The 14,470-nt window shown below is 40.2% G+C and overlaps 1 protein-coding gene across 1 annotated transcript in view; it reads left to right on the forward strand.

Annotated features, from left to right (window-relative positions):
- The window catches only part of FSD1L (fibronectin type III and SPRY domain containing 1-like), a 27,783-nt gene extending 17,598 nt beyond the window's left edge, over nt 1-10,185 (forward strand). The window contains exons 10-14 of the mRNA XM_010287994.1: nt 2,054-2,086; nt 7,099-7,196; nt 7,654-7,905; nt 8,233-8,321; nt 10,066-10,185. Of these exons, the coding sequence (XP_010286296.1) occupies nt 2,054-2,086; nt 7,099-7,196; nt 7,654-7,905; nt 8,233-8,321; nt 10,066-10,185 (592 nt within the window). The remainder of the gene's footprint in view (nt 1-2,053; nt 2,087-7,098; nt 7,197-7,653; nt 7,906-8,232; nt 8,322-10,065) is intronic.
- The last annotated feature ends 4,285 nt before the right edge of the window (nt 10,186-14,470 follow it).

The raw sequence follows: 14,470 nt of genomic DNA on the forward strand, positions 1-14,470 counted from the left end.
TTGCTCCAGCGTGGAGTACCACCCAAGGGAGACAGTCCTTCATGAGCTGCTTCAGTGTGGGCCCCTCCCACATTGAGGGAGCTGTTGGAGTTGTTGTTCAGCCTGGAAAAGAGAAGGCTCTGGGGAGACCTATATGCAGCTACTTAAAGTACTCCATGGGCTGCAGTCCTTCACAAACTGCTCCAGCCTGTACCCTTCCCATGGGGTGCAGTCCTTCAGGAACCGACTACTCCAGTGTACGTCCCACACGGGGCTGTGGGTGCTGCCAGCAAACCTGCTCCAGCGTGGAGTCTCCATGGGCTGCAGCTTCCTTCAGGGTCCATTCACCTGCTGTGGCATGGGGTCTTCCACAGGCTGCAGGGTGGCTATGTTCTCACTCATCTCTTCCAGCTGCTCTTGCACAGCAGTTTTTGCCCTTTCTTAAATATGTGATCACAGAGGCACTACCACTGTCACTGGTTGGTTCAGCTTTGGCCAGTGGTAGGTCTGTCTGGGAGCTGGCTGGCACTGTCTCTATCTGACGTGGGGGCAGCTTCTGGCAAATTCTCACTGCAGCCGTCACTGCAGCCCCCCAGCTACCAAAACCTTGCTGCTTAAACCCAATACAGTAGATAAGGTAAACATTGGCAAGCAGCAGATGTAATTCTATGTTTAGTAATGTTGCAGGTCAATACTAGTGAATGGACATCTTCTCTAATGAAAAAAACAAACACAAAACAGGAAAGAGCTGGCTGCTTTGCTCTTTTGAAAAAGCTAAGATTAAATAAAATTGGTACTATAGGTGGTGTTTGAATTGGTTATCTCATAATCCTCATTGGTGAGGAAAAGGTACCAATAAAGCAAACCAGATAGGATGGAACATAACTCTTGTAAAAGTGGCAGCCACAAACATATTTACTAACTAACTCATTTAGGAAGAGTGCTCAAGTAATTTGTTGGATTCTTGGTAGATTGGTGAGTGTTACGCACATAGACATGGGCTATTCAGAATAACTGAACAAATATAGTTGGAAGAACATCAATAGATCAGTCTGCTCTGGCTGAGCCTTGAATATATGCAAGGATGAGGAATGTGTTAACTTGCTGGGCCTCTATTCCAGGCCACCTTCTTGCCAGGGGGGGAGGAATATCCTGATACCTGACTGGAATTTCCTGTGGTGCAATGAGTACCAAGTGCCTCTCAGCTATCAGTGTGCACCCCTCCGAGAAAAGCCTGGCTTGATCTTCTCTGTACCTTCCTGTTATGTCGTTAAAGACAACAATTAACTCTTTTTTTTTCCAGTGGCTGAGCAAACTTAAATGTCTTGTGCGCCCGTCCCTTAATTGTTGTGCTGGCCTACCACTGGACTTACTCTAGTATGTCAGTGTATACATACACCTGAGGAGCCCAAACCTGGACACAGGACTTCAGGCTCAGTCAACAAGTGCCAAATGAAGAGGAGCAGTTGCTTGTCTTGGCCTCCTGGTTGCTGTCCTGCTGCTACAGCCCAGGATGTGGTTGGCCACCTCTGCCACAAGGGCACAGTGCAGCTTGTCCAACTGTTTGTTGTCCACCAGTTGTCAGCTCCTGTTGTCTTCCAGGCTCCCAGCTGCTTTTCTGCAGAATTGCTTTTCCTTCAATTGTCCCCCAGCCTGTCCTATTGTGTGGGATTCTCTCACCTGGAGAATGCTATCCATAGCTGTGAGCCTGATGGTCGACCGGATCTCTACACAGCTTATGGCACACTATCCAGTCTATATCTCACCTCTTGAGGTTTGGGGATACTGTGTGGGAATGGGTCAAAAACCTTGCTGAAGTCAAGGTGTGAACAGTGTCCATTGCTTTTGCCTTGTCCACAAAGTGGCTAGTTCTTCCTCAGAGACAAGTAATTGACTTTAACATGCCATTTTCAGTATAAAGAGTACCACTTGAGATAATGTATGAACAAATAACTTCCTTAGAGGCATATACTGCCAAAAGCATGGTAGTAAGTTTTAGTGACATCTTAAAAATGGGGATAATTTACTGTAGTAATAGAACAGTTGTTTAATGACTACTTATTTCTGTTGACAGTGGCCAGAATCCTCTGCTGAAGAGCAATAGAAGGTGATAATATACCTCTTATTTCTAGGATCTTGCACCTAGTTTTGTTGGGAATTTGTGCTACTTTCCTATGCTTGTAGTAAGAAATAAATCTAATAGCCTTTATCAGTAACAGTACATGTATGCTTTTTAAAATTATTGTGAAGTTTAATTTGTAAATACAAATAGAGATTATGTATATATTCTCCAGTGACTGGAAAACAGGAAGGATGCATCCTAGTGTGTGGGAGACCTGATTTGCAGTGATTGGAAGAGCATTATGTATTCTAGTGTAGATACAAAGATCCCTGTTACTTACAGATATACTGATGCTTACTTAACCTTCTGGCACATGATGGCACACTAAATTTTTTACAAATGCAGTAAGGAGTTCCTTTCTGAGAACTTAATAATTTTTTTAGTTCTTATTTTTGAATCTGAAAACTTTTTTGCCTCTGAACTTGTGCTATAGCTGTTAGTAGACATCAGAGGAAAAGAAGTAAATGTGTTTATACTTTCAAAGAGGATGAAGTAAAAAAAAAATCCATGGCAATTCTACTTGTGGAACCAATTGTTCAAATGAGTGCCTCTTGATATGTAAAGGCAGCTAAAATATTCTCCTATTCCTTGTGCAACTGTGTTTTTCAGTGTAATTTTTTTCATCATTTTTCTAATAAACATCCTGTTTGAGATATTACTTCTGTTTTTGCTGTCTTGCTCTTTTTCACTGGTTTAGAAGTTGTGGGACCAAAACAAATGCCCAGGTTCCTAATTTATTGTAAGTTTTACTTCTCAGTATTTATACATGAAGTGGATATATATTTGGCTTGAGATCAGCAGTAAAGAAAAGTTGTGTAGGCAAAACAAGCTCTTGAAGCTGTGCAGTGTCAATAGTTCTCCTACAGAAAGCATATCAATTTCTGCTAAACTAAGTTTTAAAACTGTTTTGGAGGTATTGCTACTTGGTCAACAAACTCTGGGAGCCTTATGCCTTGGTCTGTAGCTGCCAGTAGAGAACTTCCCTAGGTCTGGCCTTTTGTTTGGTAGAAGGACATAGTCACATGTTCAGCTTTGCCTCTCAGGCTGACCTTTTCTAGGAGGAAATTTAGATGATCTTTGATACAGCGTTGTCTACATTAGAGGGAAAATTTGAAGTTAGCTCCATAGTTGGTGGAAAAAGTTGCAGTATAATTGTTTTAAACATCAAATATGCAGCTTTCAAGGGTTTGGAAAGACACAATGGCAATTAAATGCATAATGATCTGTAACATATTTGTTAGACTAGAAAAAAGCCTCTGGATAACTCCTGATATCCTCCTTTGACCTTTCTTCTCCAAAAAAGAATACCTACTGCTTGGAATATGTTTTACTTGCTGAAATGGATAAGAAAACTGAGCCTAACTGCAGTGCCATAGGCAACAATCCTAACCATAAGATGAGAATACCTGGTCACTGAATAGTGGAAGAAATGCATCAGTTACTATAGTAGCTAATGAAGACCATTGTTGGAATTGCTGTATTGGAAAATGGGCACAAAACTGACTTTCTGCTATAAAATTTCGTGCCTTTCCCTATTGGAAGGGAGACTTAAGCACTGGGAAAAAGTGAAACCAACTGTTTTCTCAAACTTTTATGCCAAATATTTAATGTTGTTGTCTGAACTGTTAAAGGCTGTTAGATTTTGAGGGGACAAAGCACATGCAGTAGCCATTTACAGATGACTCAAACAAAAGATACTGAGGACCTTTTAATGCCTTCCTAACTTTGAGAAAATACTAGCAAAGCACCTGCATTTTTCTTTTGGTGATTCTCTAAATGGCCACATTGTTTTCTGCATAACTCATTTATACTGAATCTAATAGAAAAATTTTAGCAGCTTTTGTTGGAAGTGTGAGTGAATGGTCTCTGATGCACTTGAAGGAGGATGGAATCTGCAAAGAGTGATGGCTTCCCCTGAAATTATGCTTTAATTCTTGGCTTTGCTTTTTTTTCATGCTATCACTTGTTACCTTTTTCTTTGGTAAGTAAACTACAGCTTCCTGCATGTTAACAAAATTAAAAAGCATTTGATGTGGTGCACTTGCACAATATAAACTTACCCCCTTCATACAACTCTTGGAAGCAATTTAGAAGCCTAGCTGTCTTCTGATCAGTACTAGCAAATTTATATGCTACATGGTGATGCTAAAGCAGACAACCTTTTAATCAGTGATTTCTTGTAATTTCTGTAACTGTAATAAAACAAACTTAGTCATGAAGATGAACCAAAGATTCTAGCATACTTACGGTATGACAGCTTAACACCACTCAGCTTTTGATTCCCATGTGACTTTATTTTCATGAAGATATTAGGCAACAGGGACATTTTCTAACCCCTTATGAAATCATGTTTGAGAACAATTCCAGAAAACTTGAAATCAGTGTTGAAAGGAAACAAGCTAAACTTCACTGTATTACTTGACATTTAAGTAGCAATTAGCTTTACCAAATTGTAGCTGAAGGAAAAGTTGGAGAGAAAACTTTATTTTGTGTCTAGGAACTCCTCTAAGGCTAATGTATGATAGACTACTGTGGTGGGTTGACCCAGGCTGGACACCAAGTGCCCACCAAAGCCACTCTATCACTCCCCTCCTCAACGGGACAGAGGAGAGAAAATATAAAAAAAGGCATGTGAGTCAAGATAAGGACAGGGAGAGATCACTCACAAGTTACCAACATGGGCAAAACAGACTTGAGTAGAGGAAATTAATTTATTACCAGTCAAATCAGAGTAGGATAATGAGAAATAAAACCAATTGTTAAAAACACCTTCCCCTCCACCCCTGCCTTCTTCTCAGGCTTAAGTTTACTCCCCCATTTCTCTACGTGCTCTCACCCAGTGGTGCAGGGGGATGGGGAATGGGGGTTGCAGTCAGTTCATCACATGTTGTCTCTGCTGCTCCTTCCTCCTCAGGGGGAGGACTCCTCATACTCTTCCCCTGCTCCAGCGTGGGGTCCTTCCCACAGGAGACAATCCTCCACAAACTTTTCCAATGTGAGTCCTTCCCACAGGCTGCAGTTCTTCATGAACTGCTCCAGCCTGGGTCCCTTCCATGGGGTGTGGTCCTTCAGGAACAGACTGCTCCAGCTTGTGTCCCCTGTGGGGTCACAAGTCCTGCCAGCAAACCTGCTCCAGTGTGGGCTCTTCTCTCCGTGAGGCCACAGGTCATGCCAGGGGCTTGTGGCAGCGTGGGCTTCCCATGGGGTCACAACCTCCTTTGGGCATATCCACCTGCTCTGGTGTGGGGTCTTCCATGGGCGGCAGGTGGATATGTGCTCCAGCATGGACCTCCACAGGCTGCAGGAGGACAGCCAACCTCACCATGGTCTTCACCATGGACTGCAGGGGAATCTCTGCTCGGGTGCCTGGAGCACCTCCTCCCCTTCCTTCTTCACTGACCTGGGTGTCTGCAGGGTTGTTTCTCTCATGTATCCTCACTCCTCTCCATCTGCAGTTGCCCAGGGTTGGGGTTTTTTTTCCCCCCTTTCTTAAATCTGTTATCCCAGAGGTGCTACCGCCATTGCTAGTTGGCTTGGCCTTGGCCAGCAGCGGGTCTGTCTTTTGGATTGGCTTGGCCTTGGCCAGCAGCGGGTCTGTCTTGGAGCCAGCTGGCGCTGGCTCTGTCACACAGAAGGGGGAGCTTCTAGCAGCCTCTCAGAAGTCACCCCTGTTGCCCCTCAGCTACCGTAACTTTGCCATGCAAACCCAATACAACTACAGAGCATGAGGATTTGAAAATGACTTCTCACGTGTATTTCAGAGACTTATGTTGTACTTTTTAAATTTTTTGTCAAAGAAATTAAACTCTAAACTGCATAGCTATTTCTGAGAAGGTAAAACTCTTTGCTACTGATTGCCTTTAAAGTAATAAACAGATGTGATTTCCTGACTACTGAGGTTTAATATTCACTGTAATTTGCAAATAGCCTTAATTTTGTTTAATGGTTAAATTTCTAGGAATTATTTTTGAGGGCCTAAAGGAGGTAAAATTAAAATGTTTGGAAAACCTCATTAGATTAAAATTATTCTTTTATGCAACTGATTGCTCATTAGAATATTCTCCAGAGCAAAGTGTGTCTTCATTTATTTTGCTGTTGCTTCCTGAGAATGCTTTTGAAAAGTATGATTAGAAAATCTAACCCTTTCTTGATTGGGATTAGACTCTTAAATTTTATAATGACTTTTGAGGAGTTGCTGTGTGCTTCTCAGCACAGTGTGTTTTAACATAATTTTCTTTGCTGTAGTCTTTGATAGAGTTAATATAATCAAATACAATCTCCACCCTTCGAAATACTGTTGGTGTTTGATAATTTTTTTTAGCAGAGTTGTGATACATTAAACTCTGGAAGTCTCATTTTCTCCTGGGTTTTCTATCATCTTCAGTGTATGTACTTTTAAATAAAATTATCACAGTTTTATTCCTTTCATTCTTCATTGGGTTATACTTTTCCCTGGTATTTCGGTCATTGCTTATACAAGCCATACATGTGCTGAAAAACCTACCTTTAACACAGCTGATGTTATTTTCCCATTCACTTTAAATTGCAGTGAAAATTAGACATTTTGGTATTGAATATCAACAGTGTATTCATACTTACCTGATTGTTGTAGCTGGATCTACAAGACTTATTAGAAAGGTTATGTGGGAGACCAGAAACACAAATTCTCTAAGGTTCTGCATAGTACAGGCAAAACACTGTTTTATACAGGCATTAATTCAACCTGTGGGCCACACATCTGCTTTTTATTTCCTCCCATTTCCTTTCTCAGCTGCCTCTGAATTTGTTTGTTACAATCTTTTGTATTTTTTCTGGCTGTCATCTCTTCTTTCTCAGTTCTTGTGCATGCATACTCTTAGAGGTGTTAAGTGGCTGAACTAATGTGTCATTTCAGTAGCTTATATATGTTTATTGCCCCCTAATTGACTTGGGAAAACTTGTTTGAATGTGCATTTCTGTAATTGCATCTAAATCTTGAACGGTTCATTTCTTCTTAGAAGTGGTGCACCGTCTCCAAAGAGGACACCTATTAGCACAAGATCCTCAGCGAGGGGTGGCAGAGATCATTTTACTGGTGAATCATACACTGTGTTGGGTAAGGTGAACTTTTTACCTCTGTTAGAGGTGTAGTGCTGTCGAAGGGCAGATTAGGTAAGAATTTGAGGGAAAACTGTGATTGTTCAAGGCTGTGTACTTGATGCTGTCCTGGACAGAGGTAGTTTTGCCTATATAACACTAGAACTTTGTGCTACAGCAAGTGTCTTTGAGTCTGTTGAAGCTCTTAGTGACGGACATTCACTGCTATTAACCGTGAATTGATGTTAAAGGTATCCTGTCTCAATGACTGTAGGTAAAAATGGTGTCATTAGTCTCTTTTATATTTATATTCCATTTTCTTGTACATTAATTTTTTGGTTCCTTATAGTTCAGATTTGTGTATTTCTAAGCCTTCACCTTAAAATAGAGAAGACATTACTGGTGCCTGTAAGAAGCAAGCATTGTAAGGTACACTTAATTATAGCAACTAAATGTTTGTGGGTTTGTTTTGGTAGGAGACACTGCTATTGAAAGCGGACAGCATTACTGGGAGGTGAGAGCCCAGAAGGACTGCAAATCCTACAGTGTGGGAGTAACATATAGAAACCTGGGGAAATTTGACCAGCTGGGAAAGACTAGTTCAAGCTGGTGCATCCATATCAACAACTGGCTGCAAACCACATTTTCAGCAAAACATAATAATAAAACCAAGACTCTAGATATACCTGTTCCAGATAGAATCGGAGTATACTGTGACTTTGATGGAGGTAAGTTACAATCTCAGGAGATTTAGCTAAAAACTTAGCTATCTGCGTCAAGCTGAAGCAGTACAAGGCAAAAGTAGTATATTACTTCCAGATTGGTATAGTCTCTTACGAAAATAAGGCCTAAAGCTGTTTGTGCAATACTGCTTGTAATGTCAAATGACCTGGGTTCATTGTGGGACCTATGTGAAGAGCTGAGAATTTTTCAGTCATATGGCCTGTATTGAGTGTGTTCTGGAAACCTTTCCCTGGAAAAGAATCAATTTTACAAAAAGTTGCACAGCAGTAGTATTTAATCATGTATTTTAACTTGTTTTCTGTCTCTTTTAGGTCAGCTTGCATTTTATAACGCAAATTCAAAGGAGCTGTTACACACCTTCAGAACAAAGTTTACCCAGCCATTATTACCAGGCTTCATGGTCAGTATCTATAAAATCTTGTTCAGTTTCTAGCACTGAATTGAGTTTACTGAAGACTTAATTGCCTTTTAAAGGAGGAAACTGGGAGCACTGATTTTGGCTGACTAATAATTCAAAAAAATGTTTAACTTTTTTATTTTATGTGGTGCTTGTAATAGCACTTCAGTAGGAGAAATCTGTACCTGGATGCCTCAGCTATGTAAATAAAAGTCATTTAATTTTTGTATGGTAAATTAATAGCACATTCTGGTAGCTGATGAGCCTGCCACAATAATTGACGCAAGCTGATCCGGATAGGAGCCCAAGACGCTGTGAGCTGTCAGAGCAGGTGTCATGAGCCAGAACAATAGCGAATGCTTCCCTCTGAGATACAAGACTCTAGCTTTCAAATCTTTAAAAGCTCACGGGATTTTCTTGCCAGTCATTTCACTGGTCTGCATAACTTTTCTGTGGCTCTAAGATAATCAGTGAAAATTTGCTGCAATTCGGAAGACTCAAACCTTGCAAAAAAAGGAAAGGATTAGTTACTGCAAATTGGTTTTCCTTTAATGATTTAAGTAATGTGTTTAAGTAACTAAATTTGGAGGCCTCAGCTGCGTTATAAGGTGCCATAAAGTGCATTGTACTTTGGGACCTGGGTATAGGTCTGGGAAAACTTAGGAATCTGGAGGAGGCTATCATGCTAATTCATATTAACAAACCAGCTGCCTAGGCACAGATCTCTAGCCTCTTGTAATTCGCCCATAGAAAACAGTGTGGTAATTTCAAAATGTGATTAGGCCGATTAGTAAAGTTATTCTTTTGGGCATGGAGGCAGAATGGAAAAGTAGTAACTTGTCCAGGCAGCCTTCCATCTAGCATTTCCAAACATCTGATTTTTTCACTTGTATCAGACAGAATTCCTTTCAGAACTTCTACTGTTGGCTGGATGTACAGATTTATTTGGAGGTGACTAAGCAAGTTGCCTTACCAATCCTTTTCAACATACAGGGAACGTAATATCTTCAGAACTGTTGGGATACATGTATTAGTCAGCCCTCTAGCATGCTAAGGCTGACTCATTTAAGTCAGTTCCTAAGGCATCCAAAAACACATTTGCTTACCACACTTCAGCCTATTAGTCTGCATCTCATACATCCCCTGGCACATAGTGATAGCAGTCTTACAGATACTACTTGGGTTCCCCTAAACAGTTAAAATAAAAATGACAAGCTACTTAATTACAGCTCTCAAATTTATTCACAAAAATGGAGATACATTCTTTCATGTAACTCAGTTGTAGAAAAGAGGTCATTGGCACCTGTACCCCTGAAGCTTCTCAAAACTTAATTCTTTTTGTACTATGTTTACATTGACATAATTCTGCCATGTCATACTAAAACTAAGCACTGCTTTCAGACAGTGAGTTAATTGCTTTTCATTGTCATTCAAGTACTTGCTGCTAACACATTGGTCTTCCAAGAAGTTTTCCTACTAAGACCAAGTCTTTTAGTATTAGATCTTAGACTTGGTTATAAACGTGGAGTCATAAAGCATGGTATGTGAAGCTCTTAGACTTTATGGACTTAATCACACAGAAGCTAATTTTTAAAATGTTTTATAATGTGCTGTGACTAGAGAGCAAGAGAGAAGACAAATACATCTGCAGGATAAGTTTTTTGTTAGTTCCATTGTGGGATGGGAGAAGAGAGATGTAGATACTTCATAATGTTCAAACTATTGATATTTTTTTTTTCTCCCTTAGATCTGGTGTGGTGGGCTTACAGTGAGTACTGGATTGCAGGTGCCAAGTGCTGTGAAAACGCTCCAGAAAAGTGAAAATGGGTTGAGTGGTTCAACAAGCAGCCTAAACAATATTGCCTAGAAATGTCTGTTAAACACTTCTATTGCTGAATGGTCTTTGTCTTTTGTAGCTGCTACTCACAGAAGCTTGTGAGCATTGGATTAAACTGGGTTTGCTACTGCTGTTTAAGGCCTGGGTACTGATAGTGCAAAGGTTTGGGGCTAAAATGTTAGGAACCTACTGTGAATCCAGCCAGAAATATCAGACAGAAAACTGAACTGCTGCTTATTTGAAAAGGTAGTGGAGAAATCAAGAGCTGTAACTATGTACTTTTCTAATACTGTATTTAAGCATTTTGTTATGGACTTGAATATTAATTTTGTTATGAATATTATTTTTCTATGAAGAATATAACCAATACAATTTTATTAGCTCTCCTGACATGAATTACTTGACTATATATTTTATTATTACCGGGCTTCCCATTAGAACTTGTGATATCAAACATGTATTTCAAAAGAATATTGATTTGCTAGCCTAGCCTGGCAAAATATCAGAGCAGTATGATTTCAAAAGAATTTTATAAGAAGTTGTAGGCCTGATATGGAGAAACAGTAAGAGCAGTTCGTGATTTTTTTTCTGATAAAAAATCCTCCTGTTTTCCATGAGTAACTAATTAAAATATATATTTAGAATTCAGCTTCCATTTATCACACATTACAGAAAATGTAAAAATTTAAAGATACTTAAAAACATTTGTATGTCCTCAGTGAAGACACATTATGATAGCCAGCCATTGAGCTAGGAAGTATTTCAGGTAAGAGGTTCAGAACCAAAAATCCAGAGCTTTTTTAAAACTACAGCATGGTACTGCTTTCTCAGAAGCTCTCAATTTGGGGTTATCTCTTGGCTTTCCAATTTTGTTGCATTATTCTAATTGGATTTTGATAATCAGCAATTCACATTGTTCATCAGATGTAAATGACAAATTGAATCTTTGTCTGCCAATAGCAAAGCTGCAATGCAGCCAAGGCTGGGAACAACGGTGTGAGAGCTTCAGTTTAAATGCATCTCCCCAGAGAATATGGGGGCGGGATACTATTGCTAAAACACCTTCCAACTTTTTCTCAAGCCAGCTCCAAGGCTGGCTAAGACGTCTCAAACAGCTGTGCCATTATCAAAGCTGGCTTTGAGCAGAAGTAGCACTAAATTCCTGGTGATAGGGCAGTACCCTCTGAGCCCAGGCACACACTTTTTCTACCTGTTTTGACTAACCTGGTGAGGATTCCTGGCACTTTCTGGATAACCAGAGAAATCAAGAAATTGTATGATTTCTTTATCCAGCAGAAAGGTAGCTTAAATATATATAGCATCCACTCTTAACTTGCTAGCTTGTACCATATGCCATGTGTATGTGGCTGTGAGACTGGCTTTCAGAGGATCATATTCTAAAGAATCTCCTTATAGTCTCCAACTTAATGCCTTCCTCTTTTTAAGGGCAAGGAAAAAGTGGAAGGTGAGCAAATGCTTTGCCAGCTAACATACAATCTGCTTCTGTATCTGCAGTTACACATTTTCATTCACAAATCAAGTGAAATGTTGAGCCTGGGTGTTCCATCATCTCAACTCCTACTTGGAAGCTTAGTAGCAGTAGTCAAATGATTCAGGATCATGGGAGAGCTAAAAAATAATCATGTTATATTCTTCGTGGAAAATCTCAACTTTTCAATGAGAACTACTGGTGTATTACAGAGTGTTTAAATCTGCTTTCTTCCCTCTAATCAAGTTCAGGAGCCTTGAAAAAATAATTTTCAGATACACACTTGAATCAACTGTTTTCTAACCGAAGATTTTTTTCCTAGTATCACCTGAAAACTGTTTCAAATTCATGCTGATAGGGTGAATAGTGAATTAGCTCCTTTCCTACAGGGCCAAAGTACTTTCTTTTGTGTATTTTTTAGTCTGTAAAAATATGACCATCTAATCATGTTAAATCTTGTTAGTATCAATGGGTCCTTTGTGTCCATCAAGATTTCTCAAGAGGAGGAGAAATTCCTTGAAACGACTCATAATAAACTCTTTATGATGGTCAGTGGAAAACTTAAATTTTCTTCATAATTTTAATAACTTGCTTTAGAAAGTTTTGTTTCTCTTGAGAAATCATGAAATTGACAGGATGGTTGAGCCCTTAATGTTCTTTTCATATCTGGAACTTGAGCTTCTCTAAATACTTGCATTGTGAATGAAGTTAGCTGTACTCTCTTTTGCAGAGGAAAGTGCAAAACAATTTCCAGTTTAAATGTATCTTCCTCTGCCAGGTTAGTGGTTTGGATCTTGAAACAAAGATACTTCTTAAATGAAGTGTCTGAACCTGGCTCTCACATTACCTACAGATGTTGTGATCCAAATAGTCTGTGTAGTAATCTCAAATATTTCTTCCTCATTTCTTTCTTTTTTACTGGGAGTAAAAGGAGTTTTAGGGGCTCAGCTGCTATGAAATCAGTGGTATGTGAGGAAGTGAGACTTGCATGCTTGGACCCTGGTGGTGTTTAGAGAAAGGAGGGTTAAGACAGATGGCTCTTGGTTTGAGACTTGTTCTATTGAATGACTGTGGTAAACAGACATTGAAACGGGCTATTACCTGTTCACGCTACCCAGTCATCGGCTTCATCTTGGGTGTTCAGCTACAGTTCCTGTTTAAATTTCCCTTCTTGGAAAGTAAGGGAATGTTTACAATAAGTTAATGTGTAGTGAGAAAGAACCATGAGTAATCTGTAATCCTACATAAGAGCATTTAAATTATGAGGTTTTGTTAGCAAGATGTAGTGCAACCTGCAAGATAAATTTGATATGCACAATGTAAAAGTGTAATTTTTCTTTAACACTTAGTTAGAAGAAAGCTTGAAGTATTTCATACTGTGACTTGCAAGTTTGTTTGACTGATGTTGTAGATGAATTTAATATGTGACTTTTTACCCTTAAAGGATGAAATTGTTATATAATAGTTTGCACAGATGTCAAGTTTTTGCTGCTAAAGCTAGTCCAGTTCTTTTTAGTAAATGGGGATATGAAGAATTGCCTTAAGCACTTTAGATTTTTTTTTTAGACTTCTCTTTTTTCTGAGCTAGTTTCTGTCCAGTACCAATATATTGGTGATAATTTTGTTGCAGCTGGTGCACTGTTTGTACCTGCAGCTAGAGAGGGATGCATGCAGCCTGTGAAGTTACTTTTTCCTAGGGGAATCCACTTCAGGGATTGGAGGGGTTGTTCTTTGGCAATGAATTAGACCTTTTGAAGGTGTGTAGTTTTGTCCTGTAGTTAACACTTAGTATATATGCCTCGTGACTTTAATGCTCCCTGAGCCTCTGTGCTCTGGAGTTGATGCTGTTTCATGGGTAGAATGGAGTTCCCTTCTGTATGACCAAAATTAGGGGTTTTTTAATTTTTTTTTTAAATACTGATTACTGGTAGTCTTTCAGAGTTAAAATAACTTCAGAATAATCTGTGAGGAACTGAAGGTTGCCCTTGAGTTCTTGATACGTCAGAAAACTAGCTTTCGTTGTTTCTATGGAAAGCTGTATGAACTACAGCAAGGGATGTTAATTTCAAAAGGGATGATTTAAAAGCATCCAGGTGATAGGTGCTTCTCCAAATACCAAATGCGGATGGCAGAGGGTGACAGGTTTCTTTCTTTAGCCATCCACTAAGGAGAAAAAGTAGAGGCTAATGTGAAAATCCTGTTTCCTCCTCCCTTGCACTCTCCCATGTTCCTGCTGTTTCATATTAAAACTGGGGATACTTAGCAGATTTTCTCGGGAAGAACGCCTATCTTCACAGTGTTTTGGTCTGATAAGGATCACAGGTTATGAACGTGATATGCAGTTTGACAGACAACGGCAAAGAGTTCCGTTAATCATTGCCACCCTCCCCGCCTCACTTGAACTCGAGTGGTCTGAATGCCCTGTTGGAAACGGACGGCTGGACGTGGTTTTCCCTCACCGCCTCAGCACTAGGCTGAGCAGGGGGGACGCTCCGTTGCCTGATGCCCTCAATGCCGCTGCCGTGCGTTGTCCTGCGAGGCCTGTCCCTGCAGCGAGGATTACCCAATCATCGCCTGGCCGGACCTCAAGTATCGCCTGAAAAATCAGCGCCCCGCCCCTCGCCGCTTGCGGAGAGCGCCCCGAGGACGGAGGCCTCGAGGCCTCTCGCTGCCCACCCTGAGCGGCAGGGGTGCCTTAGAGCCCGCGGAGTGTTTTGATGTCTTTGACTTGTGTGTGATGCGAGCTTTTTGGTTTAATACAGAAATTTGAAACCTGACGTGCCGAAGTCTTCCTCGTTTTATCTTACTCCGTGGCGTGGTTCGGCC

Source organism: Phaethon lepturus, unplaced genomic scaffold (genome assembly GCF_000687285.1).
Source record: "Phaethon lepturus isolate BGI_N335 unplaced genomic scaffold, ASM68728v1 scaffold15620, whole genome shotgun sequence".
Classification (NCBI taxonomy): domain Eukaryota; kingdom Metazoa; phylum Chordata; class Aves; order Phaethontiformes; family Phaethontidae; genus Phaethon; species Phaethon lepturus.